Source organism: Peromyscus leucopus, chromosome 16_21 (assembly GCF_004664715.2).
Source record: "Peromyscus leucopus breed LL Stock chromosome 16_21, UCI_PerLeu_2.1, whole genome shotgun sequence".
NCBI classification, from domain to species: Eukaryota; Metazoa; Chordata; class Mammalia; order Rodentia; family Cricetidae; genus Peromyscus; species Peromyscus leucopus.
In genome coordinates, this window is record NC_051084.1 from 11,135,001 (window position 1) to 11,152,613 (window position 17,613).

Below are 17,613 nucleotides of genomic sequence, written 5' to 3' on the forward strand. Positions count from 1 at the left end.
GCAGATGGTGAACTAGCATGGTGGCTACCTTATATGCCTGTCCTCCATCTTCAAACTCTTCAGCTTGCTCAACAAGGTCCCCTACTGACGCTGCATCCTTTTCCTGTTCTATCTCCTGGGGTGTGGCTGCAGACCGGCAGTGTGGTGGGGAGCTGGGTGAATTCACTGGTTACATCGAGTCTCCCAACTACCCGGGCAACTACCCAGCGGGCGTGGAGTGTATCTGGAACATCAACCCCCCACCCAAGCGCAAGATCCTTATCGTGGTCCCTGAGATCTTCCTGCCATCCGAGGACGAGTGTGGGGACGTTCTCGTCATGAGAAAGAACTGTGGGTGTCTCCAGAGTGGGCTCAGGGAAGGACAGCTGGGATTTGGTTGGGAAAGAGGAAGAGCTGGGGCAGTGATGTTGGGAACCAAGGAGAGCAGATGTGAGCAAAGCCTTGGGGACAGCAGCTGGCACAGGACGTTTGGTGGAGAGCGGCGGAGAAGCTAGTCTCAGGCTGGGCTGCCGGTGCTGCTGAACGCATGACCTCTAACCCTAGCCCTTCTGTCGTTCTGATGGTGTAAATGTCCATTTTAATACACCACGTGATCGTGCAGTTTCAGCATGCAGACCAACCCCGGGAACGATGGAGGAGGGAGTGTGCAGGCGTGTGTGGGGGAGGGAGCCCCACTGTTTTCTGACCTGACGCTTGCCTTGCCAGCCTCGCCATCCTCCATCACCACTTATGAGACCTGCCAGACCTATGAGCGTCCCATCGCCTTCACGGCCCGCTCCAGGAAACTCTGGATCAACTTCAAGACTAGTGAAGCCAACAGCGCTCGAGGCTTCCAGATTCCCTACGTGACCTATGATGGTGAGCAAGGACAGGCGGGGTGGAGCGGCGGGTTGGTCTCGGGAGGGAACCAGGGGAGCAAAGTTCCCACCCTCAGCCCCCGACCCTGGTTGACTTCACAGAGGACTATGAGCAGCTGGTGGAAGACATAGTGCGGGACGGCCGGCTCTACGCCTCCGAAAACCACCAGGAGATCCTAAAGGCAAGTGAATATTCACTATGGCAGCTAACGTACACGGGCACACACCAATGTGCAGGTAAAATGCTGAGCGCCAGCAGGACATCCTGTCCTGGCTCATTGCCACTCCCCAGATGAGAGAGCTGAGGCACAGAACTCTGAAGAGCTCACCCGTGGCCGGCCTGGGCTCTGAGTCTAGCTCCTAGAACTGTAGCGTTACCCCGCTGCGCCACACTTTGGGCGGTGAAAGAGAAGGTGAGGAGAAGAAGTGTCCTCTACTTTTCCCATCAAGAAATGCAGGGGACATAAAACGTAGAGCAGTGTTTGCTTCGGTGTTTTAGACCAGGTCTTACGTGGTTCAGGCTGAACTTCAGTTCCTCCTGCCTCTGCCTCCTAAGTGCTGGGATTATAGATCAGAGGAAAAGAAACATCTCTGACATTGAGGAATGGACAACGCCCTGTAGAGTCTGGCCGTCTGTAGTGGTGCTCACCTTTAATACCAGCACTCGGGAGGCATAGGCAGGTGGGTCTTGGTGAGTTTGAGGCTAGTCTGTTCTGTACATGGAGTTCTAGACCAGCCAGGGATACACACAATGCCTTCCAATTTTTTTTTTTTTTTTTTTTTACTTCACTTTTAATTATGGTATTTGTGTGGCTATGTGCCTGTGAGTGCTGGGAGGCCAGAGGCATCCGATCCCCTGGAGATGGAGTCACAGGCGGTTGTGAGCCACCCGGTGTGGGTGCTGGGAACTGCACTCAGGTCCTCTGCCAGGTCCTCAGAGGACTCAGGTCCTCTGCCAGAGCAGTGTGTGCTCTTAACCTCGGAGCTGTCTCTCCAGCCCTGACCGTCACTTCAAATCAAACGTGGCTGGGTGTGACGGTGTGCACATAAGGTTTGGACTGTCGAGGAGCTCTGGTGGGAGGATCTTGAGCCCAAGAGTTAAGGGTCTAGCCTGGGCAACACAAAGGACCCCATCTCAACAGCCAATCAGATGTGCAGTGCGGCCATCTTTTACACCACAGTGCCGCTGCTGTAGGTCCGGCGGTGCGCACTGCTGATCCCGGCACTTGGGAGGCAGAGGCAGAGGCAGAGGCAGAGGCAGAGGCAGAGGCAGGCAGAGCTCTGTGAGCTCTGGGTCAGCCTGGTCTACAGTGAGCTTCAGACCAGCCCTAGCCACACAGTGAGTCTCTGTCCCCAAACCAAAGGACAGTAGAGTACAACTTGATTAAAGTGGAGTTGAGAGGCTGGAAGCCCCACCCATTTCAGGAATCTGTGGGTACAGCCTAGACGCAGGAGATGTGTTGTTAGTTCTGTTGGGTGTGTGGGGGGCATGTGTAGTGGGGGTGGGGGAATATGTGCATGTGTGGGTCAGGACAATTTGGAGGAGTGCTCCCCCCCCCACACCATGGGTCTTGGGGATTGAGCTGAGGTTGCCAGTGCCTTTTCCTGGCAGGTCTAAGGCACAGTCCCTGGCATCTAGTGAGGGGGGCAGGAGATGCCAGGAGGAAAGGGCTTGAAAGGAGTATTCCACGCTAGTGAGAACGGCGGTAGTGGGGTATATTTGAGGACTACAAGAGCCCTGGTTCCACAGGGGAGGAAGAGTAGAGGAGAAGCAGGGCACAAAGGACACACAGCTAGCATGCCGCACAGAGGACACACACACAGCTAGCATACCGCACAGGACACACACACAGCTAGCGTGCCGCACAGAGGACACACACAAAGCTAGCATGCCGCACAGAGGACACACACACAGCTAGCATGCTGCAAAGAGGACCTGACTTGTATTGTGAGTGAGGAAAGAAAGCGGGGGTGGGGGTGGGGGGGGAGGATGTGTCCAGTGGTGGAGAAATGCTTGTCAGGCCCGAGGCTCAGCTCCCAGCGCCACAGTTACTGTCATTGTTATAAAAAGAATAAACTTTCACCAGACAGGATGTACCTGCCTGTAGATCCGGCTACTGGAGCAGCTCAGGTACGAGGACCATCTGAACCCAGGAGTTTAAGATTACCCTACACAAGTTAGCCGGGCCTCATGTCAGGAAAGAAAATCCAGAGAACAGAAACCAAAAATGTGTTTCAGACATGAAGTAACCACCCTACTGTAGCTGCTGCGAAGAGACTGATCTATGGTGGGCCAAGGATGGAGATCAAGCCCAGGCCTAGTGGCTCACACCTCTAATCCCAGCTATTCAAAAGACTGAGGCAGGAGAATGGCATGTTCTAGGTCATCTGGGGCTACAAAGTGAGTTTAAGGCCAGATTGAGCAACTTAGTGAGACCCTGTCTCAAGAAGTAACGAGAGAGCTGGGGCCATAGCTCAGTAATAGAATGCGTGCCGAGGGGCCGGAGAATTGGCTCAGCAGTTAAGAACATTTGTTACTTTCTGCAGAGGACCTGGGTTCAGTTCCCTGCACCCACACAGTGGCTCATTACCATCCATAACTCCAGTTCCAAAGAATCCAACAACCTCAACTCCAGTTCCAGGAACCCCAACAACCTCTTCTGACCTCCTCTAGCACCAGGGATACATGTAGGGCACACACACAGGTGAAAGGCACAGAAGTAAATCTAGAAGAAGAAAGAAAAGAATACTTGCCTAGGTTCAGCCTCAGCAGCATATAAAACAGAACAACGAAATAGAGCAGCTATTGAGATGGTCTAAGGGAGAGACTATGGTGCCTTGGCTCAGAGTGGCAGCCACTGAGATGGCACAGACGGACGGGTCGGCCCCTGGGTGCACTCTGGAGGAGCCAACGGTTGCTGTAGCTGTGAGAAAGTGGGGCTCACGATGGCTCCCCAGACCAGGCCCCGAGGAGCAGAGGGCTAGAGCTGCCATTAACTGAGCTGTGGGGTTCAGATGGTAGGAAGAGTCCAGGGGTCACCTCTGGGCATGCTCAGCGTGAGATGCTGTTAGACATAAAGGGGGGCTGCTGAGTAATGTCACCTGACGTCTTCTGCAGGACAAGAAGCTTATCAAGGCCTTCTTTGAGGTCCTGGCCCACCCCCAAAACTACTTCAAGTACACAGAGAAACACAAGGAGATGCTACCCAAATCCTTCATCAAACTGCTCCGCTCCAAAGTCTCCAGCTTCTTGAGGCCTTACAAATAGTGCCCGTGGGCCCAGAGACGCAGGTTCCAGAGCGCCGACTCCCTGGCCCTCAGAGCTGGCACCCCAACCTCAGACAAGAACCTGTCCTCTCCTTTTGGAGGAGAACCATCTCTACACCAGGCCCTCTCCTCTCCTGTCTTCCTGGTTACCTTGTCTGCTCTCTTTCTCTCTCTCTACTTCTTTCTTACATGTTCCCTGGAAAAGCCATTCAGTGCTGTCCCTGTTCCCCCAGAGGTGAAGAAATAGAACTCTCTCCTCTGCCCATCTCACCAGCTCACATCCCCCCCGGCCCCCACCTGTCTCTGGAAGGGTGTCGGAGGCCCAGAACAGGGTCGGGTCTGCTAGGAAGTGGGGGTGGGGAAGAAAGGCTTCTGCCATTCTAGGGTTGTGCCTTGCTAGCCAGGAGCCGGAACACCCCCACTGTGCTGCCCAGAGTCCTGCCAAAGAAGCCTCTGACACAGCAGCTTTATGTCAACATGGGCTGCCGGGCACACGGTTTGGCCCTGGGGTGCCTACACGGTTGGGGTTCTTACCTGTACAGCGCCTCTCATCTGCCTGCCTGCCTGGGGCTGACTCTTTAGGGTTTACAAGTGCTCCATACCACTGGGGGGGGAACCCTGGCTGAGGAGGGAGAGCAACAGGCATTATCTTGTGTGCCTGACGTCTTCTGCAGGGGCTCCCAGTGACGACACTCCCAGAAAGCTCTGTGGGACAGAAAGCAGGTTTTTTTTTTTTTTTAAACCATTGCCCAAAACAGAAAGAAAAGAAAACTATGCCCTAAAGGACCGGCCTACAGAGCGAGTGGAGCCAGCCTCAGACACTAGCCTTTTCCCTGCCGGTCCTCCCTGGCCCAGCCATGCCCTCACCCCACCCAAGTGCTCCGTGGGGGAGACTTTCTCCCCTTGCTAAGTGCATTCCTTAAAGAAACCTGCCAGTGACCACCACCAGCCTAGACCTTGCTCCACAGTTTTTCCCTTGCAGCCCAAGGTGGCTTGTGGGCTCCACCAGAGAGGACCCCACTCTGCAGCCAGCCTGGAGCTGCCTACCTCTGGCCTCGGGCTGTGAGCAGCAAGAGTGTGTGTGCCCTTAGCAGGCTGCCCGCCTAGCCTGTCCACATCTGAGAAGTGCAATCATTTCTAGTCTTCCTGTGTCGTCTAGAGGGAGGGGGTTTGGTTTTTCTTTTTCCTCTTAGCAGAACCCTATTTATAGCTGCCCAGGAGAGAAGAGCACGTTGGGAGTGGAGGGACATCAGTTTGACTCAAATAAGCCTTGAGCCCTGGAGCATCTCATGGGTCTCTGTCCTACCTGAGGCCACCCAGAACTTCAGGGTCCTCCGCTGTGCGGAGCCAGGGCAGTCCCTTGGAGGTGCCGCAAGGGTAGGAGGGCGATTCTGGTAACTCGAAGCAGGAAGGAGGGGCTGTTGACCAAGGTGCCCTTGCCATCTCTGTGCCTATGGATTCATGGTTCTGATGCAGATGGACTGGCCGGTAATCCACTGCGAGCAGGGGACATCTACCCTGTCACTGCCTTCTGTTTCCCTGGCATGCCAGGGAAGAGGATCAGGACAAACTCTAAGGATGGCCAGCTCAGGCTCCCAAGGCCAGAGAAGGCTGGGGCAGCCTCGGATAGGACCTCATCCACGCATGCAGCCGGTGACGGGACAAGAAGCAGGCATGTGCCCAACCGACACTGGCCGCCTGCCTCCTGAGGGTTGACTTCCAGCCTGTTTCAACTACTGGTTCTCAAAAGGATAAGAACCAAGTCCAGGCCCTGCATGGGCTCCGCCCTAACCAGCTGCTGCCTGGAAAGCCTCCGATTTGCTCCTTCCAGTTCCCTCAAGGTTGTAGGCCTGGACAGGCACCAACGGACTCCGCAGGTCCAGCTCTGGTGACCGCCAAGAGAGGCAACCCTGAATGGTCTGATCCACACACACACCAGCCAAACAGCCAGCGCCATCAAAGCTGGTTTCCTGGCCATCTGTTGGACAACACCATGGGGTAGAATGGGCGGGGGGTCTGCTGGCTGGCTGTCTGTCTGTCTGTCTGGGTCAGAGAGCTGTTGTGAAGGCTTCCTACGAGGGCGAACGGCATTGTGGGAATGTCTCTACTTCTCCACAAGTGCCACGGAGCAGCCTCAATCGACTTGGACCATCCTACTAGAAGCAAGGCTAACTTTGCGAGTCCTCTCTCCCTGCCATTTTGCCCAGCTCCTGGAAAGCCACACAGTGAGTGCCTCCCAGTGTCTGCCGTTAGGGCGCAGTTCCTCCTTGCTCCCTTTCCGGTCGTCCCCCCCACACAAACACTTCCTCTGATCATGCATTGTATGGCTGCTGGAACTGCACATGACTTCATGGCACAGAGAGAACAGGCCACCAGGCTTAGCCAGTATCAAGACGGCTAGAGGAGAGCAAGCCGCTGCTGAACTTGGAGGAGACGGGCCCTGGGGCACCTGGCTATGGGGGCTCAGTGGATGGAAGAGGATAACAGCTCAGGGACTTTCTAGGAGGAAGTGGGAGAAATGCGCAGATGGTGTGAACAGGAACCCTTCATCAGCTGACCCCGAAGAGGCCACAGGACCACGGCACCTCATTCATCTTAGCACAAACTGCCCTGAGTGGAGTGCCAGCATGGGAAGTCATTTCCATGAGGCTCCAAGAACCAAGGGACACATCTCAAGAAGGTACGAGGGTCCTCAGCAGCACAGTGATGCTTCTGTGGCCCTCTGCCTCTGTATTGTCAGGCCAGCCAACCCCTAAACCTGAGGTCACTCTCAGAATGAGGAGAAAACTGTCCAGAGCCTGGTCTCGGGCTGCTCACCCGAAGCCTGTAGGAACCCTCGGAGGATTGCCACTGGGTTGTCAGTGCTCCTGTGTCCCCGAATGTGGAGGCTGAGAAGACTCAGATGTGGTGCTTCAAGGTCAGGTGGGCAGGCTGGGCTTGGGCTCTTGCGATTCTTCGTGAATCTGAGAAGTGTTCTCCGCGTGCATGTTTGAGGTGACTCTTGAATGGACGAGGAAGTCATGTCTCAATATGCCAGGAAGGCTTAGGGAGCATTCGAGTATTTGTATTTGCTGCTGTGCTTCAAGATGGCCGTCTCAAAGCGGGGGGAGGGAGGCAAAGTGTAACTGCCCCCAGCAGAAAATGTTCACCTGCCTGGCTTCTTTCTCAAGTCCAGGAAAAGTGGAAGTAAACCCCACCGAGGAAACCTTCACACTGGACCTGTCTCAATGGTAGAACGGCCATTATTTGGACTAGGAATCCTTTAAGAATTAGAGGGAACAGACGCCCCGGTGCCGCTGGCAGCTCACCAGCACAAAACCAACGGCAGCAGTTTGGACACGCTAAACATTTTGTTCGGTGGAAGCTGAAGTTTCAGAGAATACTTATCATGTGGAAGGCTTTTTTTTTTAGTGCAGAAGAAAAATCTCAAAATACTGTCTTTATACCTGCCTTCCACTATATCGATACAGTGAGCATCTCACAATCAACAATAAACAGCAAGCAGTGTGGTTCATAGAGTATTTTGCACTTGGGGAAAATATGTATCTGAACCTGTAAAACGGAATGTTTGGATTTTGTACTGTCTTTTTTATATTATTAAAACACTAAGTGGAACTCCTCAGGCTGGCACGCATCTTTTCTACCTCAACAACGTGTCCCTATAGCTGGGGAGGGATCGTAAATAGTCCAAGTGTCATGACTCCCAGACAGGGCTGGCTGCTTCCCCCAACTCATCTTCCCTTCTTCCTTCCTTTTTTTTTTTTTTTTTTTGGCTTTTCAAGACAGGGTTTCTCCGCCTATCCTGGATCTTACCCACAGAGATCTGCCTGGCTCTGCCTCCCGAGTGCTGGGATTAAAGGCGTGAGCCACCTGGCTCCCCCAACGCATCTTATTCCTAATGACTTCGTCTACCTTTAAAGCAGTATCAGGAACTTCCCTTGCTGAGTCTGGTAGAACATGTATGTCTTTAATCTCAGTATTCAGGGCAGAGGCAGTAGGGACCAGCCTGATCTACATAGTGAGTTTCAGGCCAGCCAGGGCTACGTAATGGAACCCAGTCTCAAAACAAGATGAGTTCAGTTCCCAGCACCCACATCAGGTGGCTCTTTACTGCCTATAATTTCAGCTCTAGGGAATCTGATGCCCTCTTTTGGCCTTCACACACACATAAACTAATAAAGAACAAAAATGACTCTTTAAAGTATCACTTCTTTTTAAAAATTCTTTTTAAGACAGGGTTTCTCAGTGTAGCTTTGGCTGTCCTGGAAACTCACTCTGTAGACCAGGCTGGCCTCGAACTCACAGAGATTATTATTCCTCTTAACCACCGTATAGTCTGTAGAACCTGGCCAGGACACAAGTTCTCAGACATCCATGATTGAGATGTCTCATTCCTAGCACTTAAGGTCGCCCGGCTGTGTTCTCTTTATGGAAGATGGTCTTGGCCACCAAAATTGTGAAATACAGAGAAGTCAGCTGCTACCATCATCACTCTGCCTGTAGGTCTTGGCAAGCAATTCCCAGCTCTTTATAGATAACAGCCTCACCTTAGTCCAGAGTCACTTCAGAGAATGACTTGAGGAACAAGGGGGAAAAAAATGGCCTGAGCAATTAATACCTTGGGTTGACCCACCAGAACCTTGGGCTCGAAAAAAAAAAAAAAAAAAAAAACCCAAAAAAGAAAGAAAAAGCGGGTAGGCCCTTGGTTTTGCGCTTCACATTGCTAGCCTACCAAGAGGAGCGGTTAGTTTAGAAGCTGGTGGAGGAATGAGTGAGCGCCCGAGGACCCGAGGAGACCGGCAGGGTGCTCTCCCTCCGTGTCCATCCACCACAATGTCATCTCTCAAGAAAGGCAGTGTCTGGAGGGAGCACCATTCCTCAGCAGGGGCTGTCAGGGCAGCTTCCCTCGGGGAGGAGGATCAGCCCCCTGGGAGGGAGGACGGGCGGCCCTAAAGGCACACCACCCCTCACCAACACTCATGGTCCCCCAAGGCACCGTCCCCCAGAACACGGGACAGGGGCGGTACCGCAGGGAGCACTATCAGGGCGCTGTCCTCCGGGGCATCCTCCCGCAAAGTGCAGAGAGGACTGGGTGCCATCCCTCGGGGCGCCGTCCTCCGGGGCGCGGGGAGGACCGTCCTCCCCCCGAGCCCCGAGCCCCGGCCCCTCGAGGCTCCTCGGCATCGCCCTCGGCGGCGGTAACTACCTAGAGATACCTGCCACGGCTTCCTCCGCACCGACTCCCGCCGCGCAGCCTCCCGCCGCCGCCGCCGCCGCCGCCGCAGCCCCGCCGCGGGTCCCTACCCATTGCTATGGCGACCGCGGCCTCCACCCGGCGTCGTGACGTCATCACGCCCTCCCCGGGCGCCCCGGCCGGCGAGGCCGCGTCACCCGGCCGCCAGCAGTGAGGGAAGCAGGGGGCGGAGCGCCGAGGCTCGCCCGAGGAGACTTGGCGGCCGGGGCTCCGGGGCCCGGGAACCGGGATAAAGCAGGCCGGCCGCCGCGGCGGAGGGGGGCGGGCTGGAGCGTGGCCCCGCGCTGGCCATCCGGGTTCCGGGGCCCGGCGGAGGCCGCGCCGGGAGCCAGAGGGAAGTGCGGCCGCCCTGGAACCTGGATATCGCGCGAGGCAAGCCGCGCGCGGGCGGGCGGGCTATGGCGCAGGCGGGTTGCGGGGCCGGCGCTGGTGGCAGGGCCCGGTGCATGGCGGTCTGTCGGCGGAGTCGCCCTCGGGGGCTGTCAGGTTGGTGGCCGCGGGAAGAGTGGGTCCACCGTGCCCCGAGGCGGGAGGCCGGGCGGACGCGGGGCCCCGGGAAGGTCCGGAGCCCGTCGTGCCCACCCTCCTCGGGCCCTGGCCGGGCGGCTGGGCCTCCCTGGACGGTGGCCTGGCCCCACCCCCACCCAGGGTCCCTGCCCCTCTATTCCGCCCTGGGCTCCTCCCCCAGGGCTCCCAAACCCCACCCCGTGACCGCGCCCGCCTCCACCTCCTTGACCCCAGACACACACCTCATCCACTCACCAGCAGACCTCACTAGGTGACCCCCGATTCATGGACTGCTAACCCCAGCCCCGCTTCTGGACCCACCAACCTCAGTCCTGATACAGTGATCACACGGCTCCAAGATCCCCCCCCCCACCGGCCCTAGTGACCCCTAAACGACCCTCTGCGGACACCCTTCAAACCTCTCCTGGCTACTACTGCAAATCAGACCCCGTAAGTTTCCCACCTGCTCATCCACGTTAACTCTCGTGACCTTCGCCCTGTAACACCATGATCATCTTCACCCCACTGACCCCCCCTCTTTGACCCCCACCCCCCAGCCTCCAGTGTCAATCAGCACATAACGTAAGCCTCCACCACCACCACCACCACCACCACTGTGGTGCTGAAGAGTGTATGGAAATGAAGTATCAATGGAGGCATCAGAGAATTCTGGATTGAGTGTGTGGTCCCAGGTTCAAGTTCAGAGTCGATCGTGTTGGGCTTTGGGAACCTGGGAAAGGTCCTGTCCTTATGCTGGACTTCACCTTCTGATCAATATTGTGATATGATTGAGTTTGATGATCCCAAATGTTTCTTCCAATTAAAGTTCCGCAATTCTTAGTCAAGACAAAAATAGAGAACTTCTTTGGTACTCTGCCCTAGAAGTGCCCCAGGGTCCACTTGCTCCATTGAATCATTTTTCTTCATTTCCATGACCCTACACTTAGTGGTCTCCACTCATCCCTCTTGCTCGGGCTCTATCAGTTTGGGAAAGCAGTGTAGCAGAGAGCCTCCCTTTGGGGTGCTGACATCATAAACTTGGCCATTCGGCTGTGGGACTGTTGGCATCCCCTTTAAAGCCTTTCTGACCCCTTTGTCACTGTTCTGCCAAGGGAGGGTGGTACAATGCCCCCAGTAACATATGCAGAACGTTCAGCACCATTGCTGGCCCGCAGAAAACCTTTAAGGGATAGCAGTTGTTTTTAGTGAAGGCCTTAACTGTCCTGGGACTCATGAGACAATGAGCACATGGCCCATACCCTCACTACTGCTGCCATCTTGGAATCCCTGTCCCAATCTGATGAGGGCTCCTCACATCCCGGAATCCCTGTCCCAATCTGATGAGGGCTCCTCACATCCTGGAATCCCTGTCCCAATCTGATGAGGGCTTCTCACATCCTGGAATCTCTGTCCCAATCTGATGAGGCCTCTCACATCCTGGAATCTCTGTCCCAATCTGATGAGGGCTCCTCACATCCCGGAATCCCTGTCCCAATCTGATGAGGGCTCCTCACATCCTGGAATCCCTGTCCCAATCTGATGAGGGCTCCTCACCTCTCACTTTCACTTTCATAGCGCCTTAATAATGATTGCCTCTCCCCCCAGCAACTACTGTATGTCAAGCTTTGTTTATATAAACTAACTCTACCTCTCACAAGCTCTAGGTATTAGTTATATCCGCCACCACTCCCTCCCCGACTTTCCCTGGTAGTTGCTTTAAATAAAGGAATCTGGAATTCATACATCTGAGCCATCTCAGAAAACCCCGCTAACTCCAATGCCTCTTATACCCTGACTTCCTGGCTTCCCAAATTCTCCTCAGACCCTTATTCCTCGCTTTCTAGTAATTCTTAAACTCAACATCAGCACCTTTCATGACCCACAGGGTTTCTACTCCCTTTTGCCCCCACAACTTAGTGACTTTTCTCATCCTGTTCATGACTTTCGACCTCTTTTCCCCTAAGACCTTGCCCCTTCAGTGGGAGGGACATATATACCTTTTTAAAATTCCTGTTTGAGGCTCTTGTAATAAAAGACAGATTCACAAGTGGAAAGCATACAAGTCTATTTAGTATAACTTAAGCGATGGAAAGCGCTCAGTTAAGGATGAGGAGACCTGCAGGTTGAACCCACATATTTTCATTCTAGACTTGGTGAAGATGGATAGTTCAAGAAAAATGTAAGGCCAGGAAAGTGCAGTGAATGGGATCAGGGTAACATAACAAGCTCCAGATGTCCAGGCTCTTACCTGGGGCCTGCATCTTTAAAAAGAAGGATGCCTTTTTTTTTTTTTTTTTGCTGGGTATAGGGAGGGCATCTAGCCGGTGATGGTCTTATGACTTGCTTCAGAGGAGAAGATAAGAGAGACCTTGGTTCTCATGTCCTCAAATCACTGTGCTTTGGGGTAGCATGTCCTGAACCCAGTTAACCCTAACCCCTGTCATGCTAAGCAAGCACTGTACCATTGAGCTATATTCTCAGCCCCTGTGTCTGTCCTTTGCTCAAGTTTGGGACCTTGGAGCTCCCAGCTTTCAGTGATGCCACTGACATTACCCCCCAGTCCGTTTCTGGTGCATATGTCTGAGGCATCTGTGTCCCGATGCTATTGGAAGCCTGTCTGAGTGTGCATCCTAGCTCCTCCCCTCACTTCTGCCATCCTCGGCCACATCCTGTTCCCAGAAATCTAATTAGCTCTTCCAGTGACCTTATAATATGCCCAGCTTCTGTGAAACGAGTCACTGCTGCCCAGCTGTCCCCCTCTTCATATACCTGTGCACTTGCCCATTCCAAGATCCCACCTTCCTGCCCGCACCCCTGCTCAGATGCTGAATCTGGTCCCCTCATATTCATCAAATGCCTCTCATACATCGTCAGCCTCCTCCTTCTCCTCCTTCTCCTTCTCTCTTGTCGGTGAGCTTCGTCACCTCACAGATCTTGGTAACAAGTTGATTACATTGTAACTCTCCCTCCCACACAACTCTGCTCTGGCACTGGCACTCTCCCTGGCTCTGAATTCCCGGGCTGCCACTCTCAGTCCTGTAGGGCAGACATCCTATGCGTCTGGTTTGTCCTGAGAACTGCACTCTTCCCTGGGAACATCTGATGGACTCAGATACTGAGCCCCGAGAGTCCCTGTCTTGAGCCCTTGGAAGTCCTGCAGCATTGGTCGGCTGTGTCTCCTGAGCACACTCTTGTTCCCAGGCTCTTTATGCAGTTGCTTTGCTGGAGATCCTCAGAGGATAGACTGTTGTCGCCTCGCCCGGCACTGAATTAGTCCTATTGTTTTCTAAGCCCTGGCTCCCCTCCCACTGGAAGCCGGATGGTGAGTAGCAAATGTGACATTAAAGAACCATGCCCCAAAGTCTATTCTGTGGGTCACCCGATTCCCAGTGTTGGCTGAGTAGCTGTAAAAGGCAGGTGAGACTGCAGAACTCTGGGTGGATTTCAGAAGGCGCTTACACCCTACATTGCTTTTCTCTTTCCAGGGTACAGGATATAATCTGCCTTATGTGTGTATTTTCTCCTCCACCAGCCGCCCTGTGACTTCCTTGAGAACAGGGGCTGGATCCTTTTATTTTCTGGCGTCTTGATCTTCCCTTGTCTGAGAAGGCAGGAAGTCAATCTTTGCTTACTACACTGAGTGAGCTCTGATGGTCTGTGTCACCTGCAAGCAAGTGAAACACGTTCTGTAGCCGCGTCCTCCTTCCCCAAAGCCCTCTAAGCATGCTGACAGGTCGGACAGTGTGGAACTTAGATGCCTCTTGGTTTAGTCGTTGTTCAGGTGAGGGAATTGATGATAGTGCTGGACTTTTTGCTTCGTTGACTGTTGGTTGAGAAGACGCTAGACTCCAGGCAGGATGGCTCAGCAGGTAAAGAGCCTGATGTCCCGACTTTGATCCCCAGGACCCATATAGTAGGAGAGGACTGACTCCTCCAAGTTGTCCTCCAACCCCCACACAAATGCCACGGCATGCTTGTGGTGCGAGCGCACCCCCATGAACCAAATAAACACAGTTCTAAAGGGGTGGTAGAATCCAGCGGTAACGTCAGGAACTGCCTTGGATAGACTTGTTTTCAAGAAAATGGCTACATGAACTGCTTAGGCTGGAGTAGAGGACTGGAAACCTGTCACTGGCTGGTTGTCGGACATTGCTGGGCCTGTGAAGGTTTTAATATTCTCCTTCTCTGTGTGTTGGAAATCTATGTCAAGAGGTGGTGGTGGAGGAGGACTTAGATGAATATGTACAAATTTAGCACTGCTCCTCAGAAAACACCTCCAATCAAATGAGCCTCTGTTACCGAATCGGGGCTTCCCTAGACAGAGTAGAATGTTTAGGTCTAACCTGTGTCTGACCTCTTCTGTTTGTGAGCTAGCAGAAGGCCACATGTAAAAATCAGCACTCTGCAGAGTCTGTGCTGGTGGCCTGGGACCTGCACTGTCCTAGCAACAAGAGCCTGTTGCCATGGCGCATCGTGGCGCCGGCTCACCAAGGCCTCTGGTGGTAAATAGCCAGACTAGATCTGGGAACAGGTGAGGCAGGAAGAGGGTACCCTCCTCCAGGGCGAGAGAGCCCCAGGCTCAGCAAGGATCTTTCCCTGCTGACCTACTCGGAGATCCTAAGGGATGGATGTTCATGCATTCACTGATCATCCATCCATCTGTCCATCTGTCCATCCCATCCATTCTGTAAGTTAATTTGTCTGCTGTGTGCAAAGCACTCTTTTAGATGCTGTGGATAGAGGCCTGGGTTTGCCCATTGGGGACCAGACAAGGGAGACAGATGATAAACAGAACAATTGGAACCATTAAGTAGAGAAGAGAGAGTGGCCACGGTTGTTTTAGACAGAGCGGCGAGGAACTTGTTGCTGAAAAGTGGCATTTGAGCAAAGACCTGAAAGAAGTTAGAGATGGGCCTGGCATATATCTGAGGGAAATTTATTTGTAACAGTAGACAAGTAAGCACAAAGGCCCTGAGGCAGAAATAAGCCTTGTATATTCCAAAAACACGAGGAGCCAGCCAGGATTGCTGTGGTACCAAAATGGCTGCATTCTGACGAGAAAGAGCAGGAGCTGTTGAGGTGGGGAGTGGATTGAGAGCAGCTCTTGGGTCTCACAGGCCACCAGCCACTAAGCAGATAAGTGACATGATTTGACTTACGTTCTGAAAGCTTACTCTAGCTGCTGTGTTGAGAATAAGCTGTATGGGGGCAGAATGGAAGGACAGGCACTGATGGGCTCCTGCAGTGGGAACCGAGGGGTGCTCCTGCAGTGGGAACCGAGGGGTGCTCCTGCAGTGGGAACCGAGGGGGGGTGCTCCTGCAGTGGTCCAGAAAAGAAAAGTTGATGGCTTGGATCCAAAGTTAAGGAGTTAGAGAGAAAGTGTTGAATTATGGACTTAACTTTCAAAGAGGTACCAACAGAGCGATGGATTGAATGTGGCCAGTAAAGATGTTGAGGACAACCCCCATTTGTAGGCTGGGCAAGTGAAGGATGGAATTCCCACATGCTGGGGGAAAGAGTTTGGAACATCAGATTGAGAAAGGGAGATTAGGAATTTACTCCCCCCACCCCACCCCCCAGACAGGGTTTCTCTGTGTAGCCCTGGCTGTCCTGGAACTCACTTTGTAGACCAGGCTGGCCTCGAACTCAGAGATCCACCTGCCTCTGTCTCCTGTGTGCTGAGTGCACCACCACACCTGGCTGCAATTCGCCTTGTTTTCCCCCCTGAAACAGGGTTTCTCTATGCAGCCCTGGCTGCCCTGGAATAAACACTTCAGCTGTGAGAGATTTTTAAACAGCCTAGCAGAGCCATTGATAAGCAGCTCAATATGCAGATCTGTAGGACCCTAGGAACTATCTGCTTTCCCAGCACTAGGCAGCAGATGCACTTAGAAGGAAAACCTAGAGGTATAGGAGTCCGCCTGGGCCCTGCCGCCTTGTGGCTGGGTGACCCTACCTTCCTGGCTTCCAGGAGTCTGCCTAGGCCTGCTGCCATGTGGCTGGGTGACCCCGCCTTCCTGGCTTCCCTTCTTTAAAGAACCACCTTAGGCTAGAAAGGACCTGTCATCTCAGCTCCCACTGTGGAGACTGATGAATTTCAGGCTCAGACTAAACAAGACAGCATGTCTGTGTTGTGGGAGCATGTTGGAGGCCGCCGAGCTCTGCCTGGGCAGTGCGTTGACAATAAATTTCCTCCTTCCTTGGCTCATAAGATGATAACCGGGGGCACCTGTCATGTGTGCAGTGCCAATGCCACTTGAGGGCATGATTTGGGGGGCTGTGAGTCTGCCCTCCGGAGCACTGCAGATGAGCCACCAGTTAGCCTCACTACTGACAGGCCTGAAGACCTCCAGGACCCACACAGAAAGCTGGACGCAGTCGTGTGCATCTTTATTAGCTCCAGCTCTGGGCAGGTAGAGGGAGACAGAAAGATCTGAAGAGCTCCAGCCAATCAGTGAGTTTCTGGTTCCTGAGAGCCTGTCTCAAAAAGTAAGGTACAGAGTGATTGAGGAAGTCACCTGATGTCAGCCTCTAGCCCTTGGCCACACACGCTCAGACATGTGCACACATTCACACACACACACACACACACACACACACACACACACACACGTTTTTAAAGACTTAAAATATTCCATTGTAGGGGTGTCCCGCAGTTTGCCTGTTGAGGACATCTTGGTTTCCATGAGTTAGGCAGCTTTGAATGAGCAGACCTGTGGATGTGTTCTTGGTTCACTTGGGTAAATAACAAGGAGCGTGATCATTGGAGGCTGCCAAGCTGTCTTCCAAAGTGGCCGTTCCCTCTGGCATTCCCAGCAGCAGCGGATGGGAGTTGATGTCCGTCCACACCCTCGGCCTGCACGTGATGCTGTCAGCGTTCTGGGGCTCACCCTTCTAATACTCTGTCCTCGGTGCTCGCTGGTTTTCCGTCTTAGGGCTTCTCTGTTGAGACGGCTCCTTAACTCTTTTGCCTTCTTTATTGTTTTGTTGAGACAGGGCTCACTCTGTAGACCAGGGTGGCTCTGAACTCCTGGGGATTCTCCTGTATGGGCCTTGTAAGTTAACAGCAGGAGCTACCACACCCAGCCTGTGTCTGTGTATTAATAGACTTCATAGATGGTGTATGAAAGTATTCCCCAGCTACCGGTTTTCCTAACGAGCTGTACCCATTGTCTTTTCCCTTCTCAAGGTCAGAGCTGCTTTCCCTGTTGTTGTTGTTGTTGATGGTGTTGGTTTGGAGACAGGGTTTCTCTGTGTAGCCCTGGCTGTCCTGGATCTCGCTCTGTAGCCCAGGCTGGCCTCGAACTCACAGAGATCCGACTGGCTCTGCCTCCCAAGTGCTGGGATTAAAGGTGTGCGCCACCACCGCCGGACCTTTCTCTTCCTTATTGAGATTTTGCACATTGCTCCACTTTGATGTCTTGATAAAATGGTGTGTTAAGGGAGTGCCCCTGTCCCTCCTGATTTGGATAGGATTTGTCATCTTTCACATAAATGACCCTTGTCAAGCCAATGGTGACCACAGCTGAATGCCTTGATCATTGCTCTGCTATTATTTTTTGTTTTTTTGTTTTTTTAGGCAGGGTCTTGCTACATATCCCCTGGTAGAACATTTCCACTCAGAGTTGGCATAATTTCCAAAATACCTTGATTCTAGATGTTCCTGAACTAAAAGTGAGGCTGAGGTCCACCATGATCATCCTGCTGGTGCTCAGAAGTTGAGGTCT

At 53.4% G+C, this 17,613-nt stretch overlaps 2 protein-coding genes across 3 annotated transcripts in view; both read left to right on the forward strand.

Annotated features, from left to right (window-relative positions):
* Scube3 (signal peptide, CUB domain and EGF like domain containing 3) overlaps positions 1-7,742 on the forward strand; it is a 33,815-nt gene extending 26,073 nt beyond the window's left edge. Inside the window, exons 21-24 of the mRNA XM_037199551.1 lie at positions 133-330; positions 706-858; positions 960-1,039; positions 3,976-7,742. Coding sequence (XP_037055446.1) covers positions 133-330; positions 706-858; positions 960-1,039; positions 3,976-4,125 — 581 coding nt within the window. The 3' untranslated portion in view covers positions 4,126-7,742. The remainder of the gene's footprint in view (positions 1-132; positions 331-705; positions 859-959; positions 1,040-3,975) is intronic.
* Positions 7,743-9,546: 1,804 nt separating this feature from the next.
* Positions 9,547-17,613, forward strand: part of Znf76 (zinc finger protein 76) — a 28,698-nt gene continuing 20,631 nt past the window's right edge. The window contains exons 1-2 of one of the 2 annotated variants that reach the window (XM_028888343.2): positions 9,776-9,864; positions 10,157-10,335. The gene's annotated coding sequence lies outside the window, so the exon portion shown is untranslated. Of the gene's footprint in view, positions 9,865-10,156; positions 10,336-17,613 lie in introns of both variants that reach the window. The other variant, XM_028888342.1, reaches the window with a different exon arrangement.